The sequence below is a fragment of the Oncorhynchus kisutch genome, linkage group LG16 (assembly GCF_002021735.2).
Source record: "Oncorhynchus kisutch isolate 150728-3 linkage group LG16, Okis_V2, whole genome shotgun sequence".
Taxonomy (NCBI): Eukaryota; Metazoa; Chordata; class Actinopteri; order Salmoniformes; family Salmonidae; genus Oncorhynchus; species Oncorhynchus kisutch.
In genome coordinates this window covers 47333649-47351331 of record NC_034189.2, presented here as the reverse complement: position 1 = coordinate 47351331, position 17683 = coordinate 47333649, and the positions used below count along the sequence as shown (strand labels likewise).

The 17683-nt window shown below is 47.3% G+C and overlaps 2 protein-coding genes across 7 annotated transcripts in view; both read left to right on the top strand.

Annotated features, from left to right (window-relative positions):
- mrps9 (mitochondrial ribosomal protein S9) overlaps window positions 1–7078 on the top strand; it is a gene marked incomplete in the record, with an annotated part of 19533 nt that extends 12455 nt beyond the window's left edge. Inside the window, 5 exon segments of the mRNA XM_031792681.1 lie at window positions 1–76; window positions 1348–1516; window positions 1732–1840; window positions 4855–5024; window positions 6640–7078. Of these exon segments, the coding sequence (XP_031648541.1) occupies window positions 1–76; window positions 1348–1516; window positions 1732–1840; window positions 4855–5024; window positions 6640–6731 (616 nt within the window).
- Window positions 7079–7771: 693 nt separating this feature from the next.
- LOC109890532 (SLAIN motif-containing protein 1) lies at window positions 7772–16959 on the top strand. 6 transcript variants are annotated; one of them, XM_031792676.1, is made up of 9 exons: window positions 7772–8378; window positions 9242–9375; window positions 11576–11707; window positions 12317–12370; window positions 13108–13257; window positions 13710–14063; window positions 15045–15197; window positions 15405–15693; window positions 15790–16959. In XM_031792676.1, exons 1-9 carry the CDS (start codon window positions 7963–7965, stop codon window positions 15863–15865), a joined length of 1758 nt encoding a protein of 585 aa, XP_031648536.1. In that variant the 5' UTR covers window positions 7772–7962; the 3' UTR covers window positions 15866–16959. The 6 variants fall into 6 exon arrangements, with proteins under 6 accessions (XP_031648536.1, XP_031648537.1, XP_031648538.1 ...); XM_031792675.1 differs by having other exon boundaries at window positions 7773–8378; window positions 12263–12370; XM_031792677.1 differs by lacking the exon at window positions 12317–12370.
- The last annotated feature ends 724 nt before the right edge of the window (window positions 16960–17683 follow it).

Here is a 17683-nt window from a genome sequence, read left to right as displayed (position 1 = left end):
TTCTCTGGTGGGTAGTCGGTGGTTGCTGAAAGAAGAGCTGGAGGAGTTGTTGGTGGAGACCATCTCAGAACACGATGTAAGAAGGAACTCTTTTAATGCCTTCACAGATATCTGGTCCCTCTCCCTGGTCCCTCTCCCTGGTCCCTCTCCCTGGTCCTTCTCCCTGGTCCCTCTCCCTGGTCCTTCTCCCTGGTCCCTCTCCCTGGTCCCTCTCCCTGGTCCCTCTCCCTGGTCCTTCTCCCTGGTCCTTTTCCCTGGTCCTTCTCCCTGGGTCCCTCTCCCTGGTCCCTCTCCCTTGGTCCCTCTCCCTGGTCCCTCTCCCTGGTCCCTCTCCCTGGTCCTTCTCCCTGGTCCTTCTCCCTGGTCCCTCTCCCTGGTCCCTCTCCCTGGTTCTTCTCCCTGGTCCCTCTCCTTCACACTTCAACAGTTCTGCTGTGATGGTATTTAGGAAAAATACCTTAGATATCACTAGCTAGGTTTCCATTCAGTTGGCACCAGATTTTCATGTGAATATTCAAAAATCTGCATAAATGAAATATGTGCATTTTCCCACCAGAGAATAATCAATTCCATGTACCCAATAAAACAAATTCATTTTTCGCATTTTCAACTCTACTGACGGTTTTGTCACAAATGTTGCGACTGTGCACCCTGGTGTTGGCACGTGTGCTCTAGCCAACAGCTAGCAGATACATTGCGGGTACAGCCAACATGATGAGATTATTATGGACTAAAGAGTGAGATTTGTTTAATTTGTCAAGACACCCAAACATCAATCATCATGTCACCAGATTAAGACCCTCAATATTTATTGGAAAGGAGCATCAAGGTCATCACCTTGCACTTTCACCACCTTCTAAAGTTCATCATTTATTTAATCTGTAGCCTGATCAACTGGATGATGTCATCACATGACTCCAAGTTTACTTCCATATGGTGGTTATTATATCATATTTGCAACATTTGGAAAGCTTACCGACAACTTAGCTGTTTCCATCATGCCTTCCAGTATTTGTATCTGACATGTTCTTTACTCACATAGAAGGTTGGCTGGGAAACCTGGTTGTTGGCATGCTAGATACTGTATTACTGCTAGGATGCAGTTCACCTAGTCACCACAAGAGGTTGCTGTTTAGACACTGAACAGATCCCAACAATGCCAATAGAAGTAGGCGTGTGTGCTTATGTTCTTACACTCCGGGGTGACGTTTCCCCTACAGATCCAGGATCAGCTTCCCCCTCCCCCAATCCTAACCTTTGCCATTAGTCGGGGAAATGTTAAACTAACCCACGATCAGCGTCTAGGGGCTACTCCTATTCTTCCATGTTGTGTGTGTCTCTCGTCAGTATGCACGGTTCATCCAGCTGATGGAGAGGTTGCTGTCTCTGCCCTACTGCTCTGTGGAGGAGGACTTTGTCCAGCGCTACCGCAGACAGCTGGAGATCCAGTCCTCCAAGCAGCAGGTCCAGCCCCTACAATACGACCAGCACGGAGTGGCTTACAGCACCGGAGATGGTAAACAGCAATCAATTAATACGACTGGGCTTTTATCAATCAATGGATCAATATGTTACGAGTAGCATTTATTTACATTTGTCTTAAAGCAGTTGACAGAAACCCAGGTCTAATCTTTCCCTTTCAAAGAATGACCTACAGTCATTGGTTGACCAGGGCTTCATGGTAGAAGAGAGAGATCTAGGATAATAAGTTGTGTGTGTGTGTGTGTCCAGGCAGAAGGAAGACCGCTACGGGTACTGTCCTACTGAGAGACAGCGGCTCAGGATCCATCAGCATCAACGGGACAAACTATGTCCACTACTTCCCTGTCCTGCAAGACCGGTCCGTATTCCTTCCCAGTAGACATCCAGCGTAATGTTTTCAAATAGCATGTGCTTCCAGACCAGTACTGATGAAGTAGGAGACAAATCAGAGAGGAAGCTTTAGAGGATTGACATGGCTGGTTAGTGCTTCCTCCCCCACTGAAGAAATCACAAGTCCCTGCTTCTTTCCACACTCCTCTCCCCACATTTCCTTAGCGTGCACGCCGTGCCACGTGCACTCTCAAAACGTGCACGCCGTGCCACGTGCACTCTCAAAACGTGCACGCCGTGCCACGTGCACTCTCAAAACGTGCACGCCGTGCCACGTGCAGTCTCAAAACGTGCACGCCGTGCCACGTGCACTCTCAAAACGTGCACGCCGTCCCACGTGCACTCGCAAAACGTGCACAACGTGCCACGTGCACTCTCAAAACGTGCACACCGTCCCACGTGCACTCAAAACGTGCACGCCGTGCCACGTGCACACCGTCCCACGTGCACTCTCAAAACGTGCACACCGTCCCACGTGCACTCTCAAAACGTGCACACCGTCCCACGTGCACTCTCAAAACGTGCACACCGTCCCACGTGCACTCTCAAAACGTGCACGCCGTGCCACGTGCACTCTCAAACCGTGCACGCCGTCCCACGTGCACTCTCAAAACGTGCACACCGTCCCACGTGCACTCTCAAAACGTGCACGCCGCCCCACGTGCACTCTCAAAACGTGCACGGCGTGCCATGTGCACTCTCAAAACGTGCACACCGTCCCACGTGCACTCTCAAAACGTGCACACCATCCCGCGTGCACTCTCAAACGTGCACGTCGTGCCACGTGCACTCTCAAAACGTGCACGCCGTCCCACGTGCACTCTCAAAACGCTGTTGAAAAGTATCTTTATGTTGCACCTCACTGCGTTTATAGCCTCTTTTATTTATCTGGGATATAGCAGCGTTAATTACACAACTGAGTGGGGTGTGTGTGTGTGTGTTATCTCCTGGGCTGAGACAGGACTAATAGGACCTGAAGGGTGATGGTGGTTTGACTGTGTCAGCAATACGCCTTTCATTTAGTCTGCTGGGATGTGGGCCAGAACATACACATTCAGGCACACACCCCTCATCTGTCTTTTCATGCTGAGACAGAAGAGTGACTGCTGTAGTGTCTAAATATGACCGTGTGGCTCTAACAGAGGTTAACAGGACTCTATACACACACCACTGCTCTTTACAATCCTCTAGACAACCACTGCTGTTGATAACTGGTATCTCAGTGTCCAGTGCCCACTCCATTGACTGACTTACTTACCCTTTTCTCTCTCTCTTTATCTCCATCCCTCTCCTCTCCAACTCCATCCCTCCCTTCTCTCATCTCCATCTCTCTCTCTCCTCCCTCCTCTCCATCTCTCTCCTCAATTCTCTCCATCTCCCTCCCTCTTCTCCTCCCTCCTCTCCATCTCCCTCCCTCCTCCATCTCATCCCTCTCCTCCCTTCTCTCCATCTCTCTCCTCCCTCCTCTCCATCCCTCTCCTCACTTCTCTCCATCTCCCTCCCTCCTCTCCTCTCCATCTCCCTCCCTCCTCCATCTCATCCCCCTCCTCCCTTCTCTCCATCTCATTCCTCTCCTCCCTCCTCTCCATCTCATTCCTCTCCTCCCTCCTCTCCATCTCATTCCTCTCCTCCCTCCTCTCCATCCCTCTCCTCCCTCCTCTCCATCTCATTCCTCTCCTCCCTCCTCTCCATCCCTCTCCTCCCTCCTCTCCATCTCATCCCTCTCCTCCCTCCTCTCCATCCCTATCCTCACTTCTCTCCATCTCCCTCCCTCCTCCATCTCATCCCTCTCCTCCCTTCTCTCCATCTCATCCCTCTCCTCCCTTCTCTCCATCTCATCTCTCTCCTCCCTTCTTCCATCCCTCTCCTCCCTTCTCCCCATCCCTCTCCTCCCTCCTCTCCATCCCTCTCCTCCCTCCCTCTCCTCCCTTCTCTCCATCCCTCTCCTCACTTCTCCCCATCCCTCTCCTCCCTCCTCCCCATCCCTCTCCTCCCTCCTCTCCATCCCTCTCCTCCCTCCTCCCCATCCCTCTCCTCCCTCCTCTCCATCCATCTCCTCCCTCCTCTCCATCCTTCTCCTCCTCTCCAACTCATCCCTCTCCTCCCTTCTCTCCATCCCTCTCCTCTCCTCCCTTCTCTCCATCCCTCTCCTCTCCTCCCTTCTCTCCATCCCTCTCCTCTCCTCCCTTCTCTCCATCCCTCTCCTCTCCTCCCTTCTCTCCATCCCTCTCCTCCCTTCTCTCCATCCCTCTCCTCTCCTCCCTTCTCTCCATCCCTCTCCTCTCCTCCCTTCTCTTCATCCCTCTTCTCCCATCCCTCACCTCCCTTCTCTCCCCATCCCTCTCCTCCCTTCTCCCATCCCTCTCCTCTCCTCCCTTCTCTCCATCCCTCTCCTCTCCTCCCTTCTCTCCATCCCTCTCCTCTCCTCCCTTCTCTCCAACCCTCTCCTCTCCTCCCTTCTCTCCATCCCTCTCCTCTCCATCCCTCTCCTCTCCTCCCTTCTCTCCATCCTCTCCTCCCTTCTCTTCATCCCTCTTCTCTCCATCCCTCTCCTCTCCTCCCTTCTCTCCATCCCTCTCCTCTCCTCCCTTCTCTCCATCCCTCTCCTCTCCTCCCTTCTCTCCATCCCTCTCCACTCCTCCCTTCTCTCCATTCCTCTCCTCCCTTCTCTCCTTCCCTCTCCTCTCCTCCCTTCTCTCCTTCCCTCTCCTCTCCTCCCTTCTCTCCATCCCTCTCCTCTCCTCCCTTCTCTCCATCCCTCTCCTCTCCTCCCTTCTCTCCTTCCCTCTCCTCTCCTCCCTTCTCTCTATCCCTCTCCTCTCCTCCCTTCTCTCCTTCCCTCTCCTCTCCTCCCTTCTCTCCTTCCCTCTCCTCTCCTCCCTTCTCTTCATCCCTCTTCTCTCCATCCCTCTCCTCTCCTCCCTTCTCTCCATCCCTCTCCTCTCCTCCCTTCTCTCCATCCCTCTCCTCTCCCCCTGACAGAGAGCAGTTGATGTTCCCCCTCCACTTCATGGAGGTGCTGGGGAGGTTTGACATGCAGTGCAGTGTGAGTGGCGGGGGCCATTCCAGCCAGGCGGGGGCGCTACGCCTTGCCATCTCCCGCGCCATGCTGAGCTTCCTGTCTGAGGGACAGGTGGAGACCATGAGACAAGGTTGGTAGTGGTACTACACACACATCATTCAGAAAAGCTTTTTATCTTTTTTGTATTTGTTGTATTTTTTTATTGAACCTTTATTTAACTCAGCAAGTCAGTTAAGAACACATTCTTATTTACAATGACGACCTACCAAAAGGCAATATGTCTCCTGTGGGGCGGGGGCTTGGATTCAACATGTCAAAATCTAAGACAAAACACACATCACGACAAGAGCAACACCACAACACTACATAAAGAGAGACCTAAAACATCAACATAGCATGGCAGAAACACATGACAACACAGCATGGCAGAAACACATGACAACACAGCATGGCAGAAACACATGACAACACAGCATGGCAGAAACACATGACAACACAGCATGGCAGAAACGCATGACAACACAGCATGGCAGCAACACATGACAACACAGCATGGCAGAAACACATGACAACACAGCATGGCAGAAACACATGACAACACAGCATGGCAGAAACACATGACAACACAGCATGGCAGCAACACATGACAACACAGCATGGCAGAAACACATGACAACATAGCATGGCAGAAACACATGACAACACAGCATGGCAGAAACACATGACAACACAGCATGGCAGAAACACATGACAACACAGCATGGCAGAAACACATGACAACACAGCATGGCAGAAACACATGACAACACAGCATGGCAGAAACACATGACAACACAGCATGGCAGAAACACATGACAACACAGCATGGCAGCAACACATGACAACACAGCATGGCAGCAACACATGACAACACAGCATGGCAGCAACACATGACAACAACATGGTAGCAATACAACATGACAGCAGCACAGCATGGTAGCAACACAACATGGTTGCATCACAAAACATGGTACAAACATTATTGGGCACAGACAACAGCACAGACAACAGCACAAACAGCCACAATTGTCAGTAAGAGTGTCCATGATTGAGTCTTTGAATGAAGAGATTGAGATAAAACTGTCCAGTTTGAGTGTTTGTTGCAGCTCGTTCCAGTCGCTAGCTGCAGCGAACTGAAAAGAGAAGCGGCCCAGGGATGTCTGTGCTTTGGGGACCTTTAACAGAATGTGACTGGCAGAACGGGTGTTGTATGTGGAGGGCTGCAGTAGATGTCTCAGATAGGGGGGAGTGAGGCCTAAGAGGGTTTTATAAATAAGCATCAACCAGTGGGTCTTGCGACGGGTACACAGAGATGACCAGTTTACAGAGGAGTATAGAGTGCAGTGATGTGTCCTATAAGGAGCATTGGTGACAAATCTGATGGCCGAATGGTAAAGAACATCTATCCGCTCGAGGGCACCCTTACCTTACAATCTATAAATTACATCTCCGTAATCTAGCTTGGATAGGATGGTCATCTGAATCAGGGTTAGTCTGGCAGCTGGGGTGAAAGAGGAGCGATTACGATAGAGGAAACCAAGTCTAGATTTAACTTTAGCCTGCAGCTTTGATATGTGTTGAGGGAAGGATTGTTTTAATGTACATCAAATGAACAACACTGGTCGCTGTTCCTCTGTTGCTTTGTCGTTGATGTATTGTACTATTTTTGGTTTGACCTTTGACCTGCATCTCTGCCTCCCTCTCAGCTGGGCTGCTGACCCCTGACCCCAGAATTAAGGAGAGGAAGAAGCCGGGCCAGGAGGGAGCGAGGAGGAAGTTCACCTGGAAGAAACGTTGAGGTGGAGGACAGAATAGATCTGGACACAGGGAAATCACAGCAGCATATTCATCATTATCTTCCTCTGAGATCAGAACTGTTATTAGTAAGTGGACAAATTGTTCATCCAACCCCTGTTGTAGCTTTTTATATGTCCCCTAAAGGTGTTTTAGATCTGGAAATAGCCACCAAGTACATGACTCAAATGCATGTACAAATTCAAAGGGGTTCTGTCCATGTGAGGGCAGGATACCCAACTCCATATAGGCTGTAATGTTTTTTTTCTGCCACCAGAGGGCCATCTCTGGCAACATACCTGTCCATTGTCTTTGTCTGTATATTGAAAATAAAATGTTGTTTTTCACATACCTTGCTATAATATGCTGTTTTTATTCCATATCAAAAATAAATGGCAGGTAACGTTAGAGCTGCACTTTAACCAGGCGCTGTCCACTGTCAGGGGGTGCTGAAAGTCCACGTTAGGGATTCTGCCTTAGTCGCTGTCCATGGTGCAGAAAACCTGCGATGCAGATTCTGTATTTATATTTCGTGCCTTCAGAACATTCACTCCTGCGTTAAATTGGACAAAGTCACCACAGTTCCATCATGTGCCGTCTCAATTTACACCACAGGAGGGCGATAAATGAGCATAAAATGCCCTGGTTTAACCAGGGGAGTGTTCAAGATGCATGGGCGCTCTGAGCATGCGGTTATAGAATATGTACAGTGGCTGGTGAAATTATTATTAAATTCAATAGATCTTTATGTGTATATCAATGAAGTCAATTGTGTATGCTTGTAGATAAAATATAAATGGTTTAGCCAATATCTTGTGTTATCAAAAGGTAGGCTATAAAAAAATGTATTTTCACTTTGGACGTAATCTCTCATTCTCTGTTTTAATAAACATATCTGAAACTAAAATGTTGCACTTTCTTTACCGACACTTATCAAGAGCAATGTCACACGTTTGAGGAGAGAACGCTTGCACGCACCTGTCCTGAAATCACTAATTAGGCAACAGTTCCCGCGTTGGACTCAGCACGCTGGGGGTGGAGACAGTCTGTAGCACGCCACCATCCCTCATTGGGCGGCATCTGAATGCTCTAGTCCTGATGGGCACTAGAGCAAGCGAGATACAACCCATACCCAAATCACAGTGTGGGCAACGGGTGAGCTGAGACTTGAGTGTAGCTTACCCCGTCCACCATTTAATAAAAAAATATATCGGGTATTTGTACTTTTCCATCCAATGGATGCAGCAGTGATGAACTCCCAGATAATGACGGATGTCAACGGCAACAGCAATGCCGCGAACGCCGAACTGGAGGTGAAAAAGCTCCAAGAGCTGGTTCGGAAATTGGAGCGGCAAAATGAGCAATTGAGGACGCGGGCGAACGGCTGCACTGGCAGCCCCCACATTCTACCTCCCTCTCCGGCCTACATGGCCGGGAGCTACTGCATACCTAGCCCGTTACCGACGCTACTGTGCCAGTCTTCCTTGGAGTCATTTTTCCCGTTGGGCGAACCGTTCGAATATTTACATTCACATTATGTTGATACTGCTCTCGACACGGAGGCGGATTATATGGAACGTACGGTTCTGGATGAGGTGGACATTCTGGACCTAGATGCTGTATTCTCTCATGAAGATTCTGAAGCTACCTGGTAACTATTTCACAATATCCAATGTTTTGTATAATGTAGTTGAGAGGTGGCAAATTTAATCTGACAGATGTCTTTGAAACTTGCAGTCCTTATTTGCATATGGCAATTTATCTGTCATATACGACGGTGATGCAGTGTTCTGTTTATTTTATAGGATATGTGACTGTTACTCTGGTAGACGTAGGCCTATGGAATATAATGATGTACATGCAAATGAGACTCGAATCCTAGTAGGAATGATATACGACAACAAAGCCACACCTTCGGCGCAAATTGGACAGAAAGATGGAGCTGACACTTGTTCCAATGTCATTCGATTTTTCTTTAACAAACACAACATCGATTTGTTGCAATTATCATAGTCAACGGTTATGATTGAGCAAACGGCCACTGTGCTCTGTGAAAATGTGCCTGTTGAAATGGAGGCTAGACTGCATCGGTCTGAGACATCTCGACTTGGGGGTGGACGACTGGACACAGAAGTGCTATTATTTTAGTGGTAAAACGAATGCAGAAGAATACCCGCTGATTAAAGATGACATAATACTTCTGACTCATTCTGTATTATGTCAAATCCATTATAGTGCCCAAAACCAATTTTGGACTGCAGTCAAAATTGGCTGCTCCACACTATGCGCCACCGTTTTGCATTTGTTGGCTACAATCAATATGATTCTATTCTCAGGTCCTAAGTGAGGTTGTGGCTTGATGTAAATTTTTGGGATCATAGTAAAACTGGAAAACGTATCCCTGATCTGAAACCAGTCTTCCCTATAGGCCCATAAGAGTTGATTTTGGGACTATGGGGCAGTAAAATCCTCTTAATTCCTCCTCTTCTGGCTCTCATCCTGTCTTCCCTGCAGGCTGTATGTGTCAGCCAAGGCCCGGCTGTGGGGGGAGAGCCCTGTTACCCCCCTCCAGTGGAGCAGACAGGTCCTGGACAGCCCCAGAACAGAGGTGGAGTCTGCCCGCTCACTGTGCCTCAGGTTGGACCAAGGTATGAGGAGGGGTGGAAACTAGGGACTGAAAAGGGTGGATAGATGGATGGCTATATAATAGACCATAGGTTTCTATCAACCTGACAAAACGTTTTGTTTTCAAAGACTTTCTTTCAACAGATGGTTATGATTCTACTTTACTGTGTGTGTGGGTACATGGAGGTGAGGGGGGAGGCTAGCACTGTGATGCCTTGAGCACAGTGTGAAACAGGTCCTCAAGTCTCTCAGGATTATGTAACCAGCCAACTCCAGACTATTTTGGATTCTGAGGTAAAAGTACAGCACCTTGCCAGACAGTCAGTAGCCACACACAATACTGGCTACATTAAACTACCCACAGTACTGGCTACATTAAACTACCCACAGTGCTGGTATCATTAAACTACGCACACGACCGGCGCCATTAAGCTACGCACGGTGGTCACGCACAAGCGGAGTAACTCCTGAAAAGACAGCCGTATACCAACCTACAGACCCACACATTCGCAACATGGTTATGACAGTGAGCGCATTCATTTCACCTGGCTAGGTGATGGAGATCACATTCTAATTCACAGCATCTACCTGAAGAAGGGTTTGCAGTGGAGAGGTGACGAGGTCGAATGAGAATGAATGGGTGGCTGTGAAGTGAAGGTGTGAGTGGCCAACTTTTGGGAATTTAGCGGTAACGTCAGGGTTAATACCTCTACTCTTGAGACATTCCATGGTGTCTAATGACCACTGAGAGTGGACCTTGGGTTCATGTCTGAGAGGAAACAGTGAATAGATGTGACGTCTCCCACGGTCTGCGCTGAAGGTAATGTATTAATACTGCTCTAGTCCTCTAAGCTCTTAATGAGAGGTGAAGCACTGGCCGCAACTGTCTGCGTGCGTCACTTTCAACAACTTAGAGTAAACACACACGTCAGCTTAATTGCATTTCTTTTTACTATTATATATTTGAAAAGTGTCTGTTTTTGCACATTAAATCCAATTTAACTTGGCGTTCATATTATACACTTGTCATGCAACAGCTTATCGTTGCATCAGTGAAGCTGCCATTTTATTTATTTAACCAGACAAGTCAGTTACGAACAATTGTTATTTACAATGACGGCCGAGGAACAGTGGGTTAGCTGCCTTGTTCAGGGGCAGAACAACAGATATTTACCTTGTCAGCTCTGGGATTCCATCTAGCAACCTTTCGATTACTAGTCCAACGCTCTAACCACTAGGCTACCTGCCGCCATTTCATCAGTAAAATACAGGTAACCGCCAAAATAAAGGGAACAACAACATAAAGTGTAATACTTATAAAATATACTAGTGTTTCCTTTATTTTGGCAGTTACCTGTATTTTACTACAATATATTGCTGTAAGGATCTACTAGAAGCCCGTATATTAATTCCACAGTAGCTGTAACTGCAGGAAAAGCCTTCCACTGCTTTCACACTTGACCTACTATCTGCCTGTTGCTACGTTCACAGGGCCTCCCTCGGCAACCAGAGGGGTAACCATGGTTACCGTGTTTACATGAAAGGCACCTCGCCTCGATGCTGCTAAGTGGTTTATATTCTCAGTGACAGGTATAACATAACCCCACTCTATCTGGTGCAGGGATATATGCAGTGCTGAGTTCAGCAGCTCACAGTCGAACCACAACACAGAGAGAGAGAGATGATTTGCTTTCTCAGCTCTGCAACATTTATTATTCATTCTTCTCTCTCTTTGTTCTTTGGATCCACCACATCTCCTCTAGATAGATTGCTGGGATATTTGCTAAGCGGGTGTTCATTCCTGTAGGTCTCCTCTATGAATATATTTCAGATGGAGTGTGTGGTTGCTGCTTCGTCCCTGGTCCTGGCCCGTGCTGAATGGGTGTGTTGAGCAGTGTGTGTGGTCGCTGCTCCGTCCCTGGTCCTGGCCCGTGCTGAATGGGTGTGTTGAGCAGTGTGTGTGTGTGAGGGTTGTGAATGCAGCTTTGTCTCCTGGGCATTGGACAGCAGATGTGTTCCCTGGCTGCTACTGAATAGTGGTTCTGTGACTGTCACAGCAATGTGACGCGCTGGGTGTGAGGTAAACAACCGCTTCACACTGCTGACCTCTGTTCCTTGTGAGGGGCCCGGAAAGCACTGACAGCTGTGTGGGTGTTTTGGGGGTGGTCCGAGAGTATGACATTGCCTTTTCCCCTCCCTCCCTCCCTCCTCCTACCTCCGTAGTCCATAGGTGGCGGGGGGTCTTCTCCAGCCACTCTTCCCCTGCCCTCCCCCTGAGACGTGTAGCTGGAGTGTCCCCCCTCAGTGCCTCGTTCTCCAGGTCCTGCCCCACCCCTCCGCCTGCTGACAGACCTGGTAAATACACACACAGATGACTATGTGACATGGGTACATATTGCCATAATGTTACCATAATATTACCATATGACATTAGTTGAACTAGAGGTTTTTCAACCTTGCAACCTGATCAGGAGAAACTCTTGTCCCTATTGAGCAGGAAACCTCTGCGCCCTATTGAGCAGAATCAGGGCCATATTGAGCAGAAAAATCCTGGGCCTTGTTGAGCAGAAACTCAACACTCCTGATCAGTTCACCAGGTGAGGAAAACCCCTGGTTCTTAGACATGAGGGTTACTCCATCCATAATTACTTCTTAAACATGGAATTTCACAATTGAAAAAAATACCACAGTCTCTTCATTGGAATAGTTATCTTTTTTTCTCCATTGAAACAACTCTCCATGATTCTCTCTCCCCCTTATCCTGTCTCTGTCCCCTCCCTTTCTCTCTCCCCCTTATCCTGTCTCTGTCCCCTCCCTTTCTCTCTCCCCCTTATCCTGTCTCTGTCCCCTCCCTTTCTCTCTCCCCTTGATCCTGTCTCTGTCCCCTCCCTTTCTCTCTCCCTCCATCAGCCTCATTCTCCTCACCCCTCCATCCTCTCCTCCATTTGTCCCTGACTCCTGTAGGGACGGCTGAGAGAATTCCCACATTCCTCCCAGCCAATCACTCAGCCAATCGCAGTAAGCCTCGCTCGCTCCCCCGCTGGCTCACGTTGTCTCAGTCTCTCATGTCAAGGTTTGCGTCTCAATAGTCTGTTTGAAAGAGCTTCCTCTCCTTGTCTCCTCTCCTTCATTCCTGCTGATGTTAAGAGATATGGACAGGTGAAACACCTTACATTTCACCTACTGGCTGTCTTGTCAGATCTGAACAGAGGTGGACACAAGAGGAGAGGAAGCCACTATAGACTATTGAGAGGCCCCGAAGGTCATCATTCATCATTTGCCACTGCAAGAGAAGGAGTGTTTCAGTGTGTGTTCAGTTTCTGCTGCTTCAGGTGTTTGCCATGTGAAGTTCCTCACTATTCCTCACTTGAGTGGAATAGTCCCTTTGGTGATGGAAGCGCCACATGTCACACAGCTAGGTCGAGCCTGTGGGATCTGGTTGGCGGCCATAATGGAAAATGGCCATGAGGGCTCAGAGTGGCCATAAACACAATATGGCCTTTTCTAGCTTAGTCTGTGATTTGTGGTGCTTCTATCACCAAAGGCACAATTCCATGACGTGGCCTCCCTACTAACAGTGACTCTGCAATGTTTCTTAAAGGGAGAGTGATGTTTTTTTGCTGCCAGTGTGCCTCTATCTAAACTAATCTTGCTTTTCATCTGGTCAGTATTCTTTGTGTTCATTGTTAATGTAAAATCTCTGCAATGTAACTTGTCTAATCTGACCTTTGAACTCTTGTTGTTGTGTGCTGAAGGCCGCAGCCTCCGGCGGTTCCTCCTCAGCCCCCAGTCTTCCATGGACAGTGAGCTCAGTGCCTCCGAGCTGGAGGATGACGCCATCACGCAGGGATACAAACTGCAGGACCTTGTTGACGTCCAGGTCATGGCTCGTCTACAGGAGGACAGTGAGTCCCTCACCCTTTATTAAAAACTGTTTTGGTGTTGTCACATAGTTGACTATATATTGGTTTACATAGTAAGATGTGAGTTTTCCCCCCTTTCTATATAAAAGTGTGGAAAATGCTTTATAAATCAGAACTATTATTTTTAACTATTGAGCAGGTGACCTGAAAGGGAATAACTCTAGGCCCCAAGGTTAAAGGTAGGCCCCAGAGTTGTTACTGGTCAGTTCAAGTGGTCTTGGATTCCTGGCCATATTCTTGCCCTTTATTGTTCCTCTCTGTCCTTTTCTTCCTCTGTCCTTCTCTCCCTTCTAACACTGTAACATGTGATACAAGACCTCAGGCTTCATCCAGGCTTTATTAACCTTAACCTCAGGCGCAGAAGGTGACGACTGATTGTGTGCGTGTTTGTGTGTTTGTGTGTTTGCGCTTGTCCGTATTTCCCCCTCCTTCAGGTCTTCGTCAGGACTACGCCACCACCTCAATCAACCGCCGCAGCGCCAGCTTCTCCTTCCTCTCCCTTCAGCATAGCGGCGAGGCCGACCTGGAAGAGGAAGAGGATGAGGAAGAGTACGGTCAGCTACCTCCTCCCCAGCCCCGTCTGACCCGTGTGGGACCCACCCTGCAGCGCGGCCTCTCCCACTCCCACACCTTCTCCAGCATACGGGACTGGAGGAGGAGCACAACCAGCCCCTCCACCCCTCAGTACCCCTCCGGAGGATTCTCCTATCAGCCCCCACCCCTGGCCCTGGCCAGCCCCACACTCAGCACCTACACACCCGAACAACAGGGCTTCAGGCCTGGATCAGGTGAGCAGGCCTGGATCAGGTGAGCAGGCCTGGATCAGGTGAGCAGGCCTGGATCAGGTGAGCAGGCCTGGATCAGGTGAGCAGGCCTGGATCAGGTGAGCAGGCCTGGATCAGGTGATCAGGCCTGGATCAGGTGAGCAGGCCTGGATCAGGTGAGCAGGCCTGGCCCATGCAGGTACTTGGGTTGCGTTCATTAGAGAAAATGAGAGATAAAAAAAAAAAAATGTTATGACAAATGTTTTTATTGGGACAGTGTTCTCCTGTTCGTTGTCTATTGGACTCGACCCGGCCATCAGCTTACAATTATGAAATCTCACACTAATAAGAATTCTTGCTTTGCAAGACTCTCCTCGAATAATGTTTGTTTTTGTGTGTTTATGTTCGCTATCTATTTTGGGGATCACATTTGGAATGCAGATGGATATGAGTACATTTTTCAAACAAGCCTTTTTGTGTTGATGGAACATTTGCATAACAACAAAGTAGAATATTAGTAGGGCTACAAAATAATTGGCACACGACATGATGGCCATTTTATGAAATAGTTATACTAATCTATTTCTAGGTTTGTTTTCAACTTGTCATTGTTTATGTTAATGGAGGAAGAGGTCATTTTAAGGTCACCCACTAATTAGTTACCACCATAGGTACTTCCCTAGCCTGTTGACTGTACTGGCAGACTACCAGGGATGTGCTCACTGTAAGCCTCTTGAGACACTGACTGATCCGTAAGCTCTTGGAGGCTATTCTGTTTCTGTTCTGGGAGCTGAACCGGAGAGGGACACTGAATAGAGGGTGGTGAAATTACAGGCGATGTTTCTCTTTGGGGCCTCAACACTGGTGTTCTTCAAGAGAGACTAGTGAGTGGCACTTATTCCTCTTGATGAGGGCTCTATGTAGAATCTGAGATGATAAAGTCTTCTAGATCTGTGGCCTTGAATTAATACAGGAATTTGTGTGTGTGTGTACATTCTATTTTAGATAAGCTGCGGAGGAGCATGCCCAACCTGTTCAGGGCTCCCAGTGTGCCTAGCCCACTGAGCCCAGCCAATCACATCGTCTCTCCTTCCACCCTTCGGAACAGTCTGAGCTTCGACTCGTCCAATGGGCTGGCCAGCAGGCTACAGTCCTCCAGTGAGATACTGTCTTCTTTTTTTTAGATCTGACCATACACATACTATTAAACTGCAGGGCTTGATTGACTTTCCAGAATTCATCAAATTGAAAATGATCATTCTAAGTAGGTAGTCCACACATTATACAGTACATCTGAGGAAAACATGAATATTATATCAATCCATTAATCTGTATATGATCTATTGTCAACCCTCTCCCCACTAGTCCCTTCACCCGGTCAGTTGCAGAACAGAGTCCAGAGTGTGGGGAACTTCCAGTCGTTGTCGCGGCAACCCCTCAAAGCCACAGCCTACGTCAGCCCCACTGTGAAAGGGCCAGTTACCATGCCGACCTCCACCAGTCTGCAGTCCCTGAGTGGGATCCCCCTCCCCAGTAAACCAGCTGTGGGGGTTGGGGGGACTCCCACACCCCCCCGGAGCAGCCTGCCCCGCCCGGCCTCCTTTATTGGGACCAGCTCCACCCCTCGAAGCAAGATCGCCCAACCCACACGCAGGTAGGACACTAAGGGGGCACCAACAAGCTCAAAACTAGGTTCTTGTTGTCTGGGATCGTAATTTCCTATTTTATCTCAATCTGATCTTTTCCACAGTTTATTGACGCCTCCTAAGAGCTTGTCCACCCTGAGTGCCCTACGAGACGGGAGCTGGAGAGATGGCTGCTACTGAGAGAGGGATGAATGGGGACATGAATGGAGAGATGAGATTTCGGACAAGAGCTGGCAATGTAGTTAGACCCTGCTGGTTGGGGTCACTCACTGCCACACAGTGTTCTTGGGGAATTGAGAAGGCAAGTCAACCAAACTATAGGGAATAACAACCTTGTGTAGAACGCCCTCATGATTGGGTATGTGAGGTGTGGTCAGCACTCAGTCAAACATGCATTCTCCACCTGTCCAATTTGGTCTGTGCCAAGGGGAATCCCCCTGTTGATATGTTTATGCACTAACAGGTTTTAACCACGCTATGGTTACATTAACATACTAAAGAAAGAGCTGCCACTTTATGCTAATTAAGCCACAATTTGTTTTTTTACTTTGGAATTCTGATTAATAAAAGGTGTATTTTCTCTTAATGGAGAGCACCAAATATGCTGCTAAAAAAAGTCTAAATCACTCCCTATTGTCTGGGTGTATTTGGTCAAATTTTTACATGGCAATGTATATTTAAAATAAATCTTATATTATTTATTATCTTATGATTAGTGTAGAGACTAAAGTTAACTTTCAGTGTGCATTGTTGGGATGCTGATCGTATTGATGCAATATTCTTCATTATTATTATTTTTAAATGTGAAGCATATTAACCAAATTACAGCTAATGTCTGAATCTGTTTACAAAATGTCTCACCAAGACAGGGAAATGACTTCAAGTTGTGTTTTGGACACTTTTTAAACTATCAAGATTCACTGACATATCTATGAAATATTTGTAATTGTTGCACTGATTGTACAAGTGTGAATTAAAATGTAATTGTTTTTGTTCATTTTATTTGTGATATTGCACTTTTATGGTTAATTATAATGTTGTTGATCAAGAGCACAGGGTAGATGTTTTGTCTTTTGGGATGAAGGATTACTTTTTAAAGATCACTTACGTAGCATTCTCTGTCTGTTAATCATTTTTTCAGTATTTAAAAAAAGCAGGGGTGTCTTCATGGCACATATCACCATCTCTTTCTCAAACATTTTTTAAATGTTTATTTTTACTGTATTTAATTGAACGAGTTGTTTTAACTAAAATTAAAGATTTTCAAATGATAAGTATTATTTGAACCTGATTAATTTGTCTCGAGTTAGTAAGGCTACTGGTTATTTTCACAGGTGAAGTTCTTACATTTTTGCTAAATGTCAGATTGATTGTATTCAGTTTCTATATCAAACAACATGTAACACTTTCTGTTTCAAGCCTATCCCAAACTTTAACCCTTACCTTAACCATTCATTGTTAATGCCTAACCTCAAAAAAGTGGAGTTAGTCTAAACAGCCTTACACGGAACCCAAACCGTGAGCATGCGCCATTGTGCATAAATGTATTTTGTCCCCCCACACCAAACGGGATCACAACACGCAGATTAAAATAGCAAAACAAACTCTCAACCAATTACATTAATTTGGGGCAAGCTAGCTTGCACATGCTAGCTAATTTGTCCTATTTAGCTAGCTTGCTGTTGCTAGTTAATTTGTCCTGGGATATAAACATTGAGTTATTTTACCTGAAATGCACAAGGTCCCCTACTCCGACAATTAAGCCAAACAAAACGGTCAACCGAATCTAGTCATCTCTCCTCCTTCCAGGCTTTTTCATCTTTGAACTTACATGGTGATTAGCATCTAAACTTTCATAGTATTATCACGGCAACACAGTTCGTCTTTCAATCACCCACGTGGGTATAACCAATGAGATGGCACGTGGGTACCTGCTTCTATAAACCAATGACGAGGCGGGACTTGCAGCGCGATCTGCGTCAGAAATAGGAATTACTT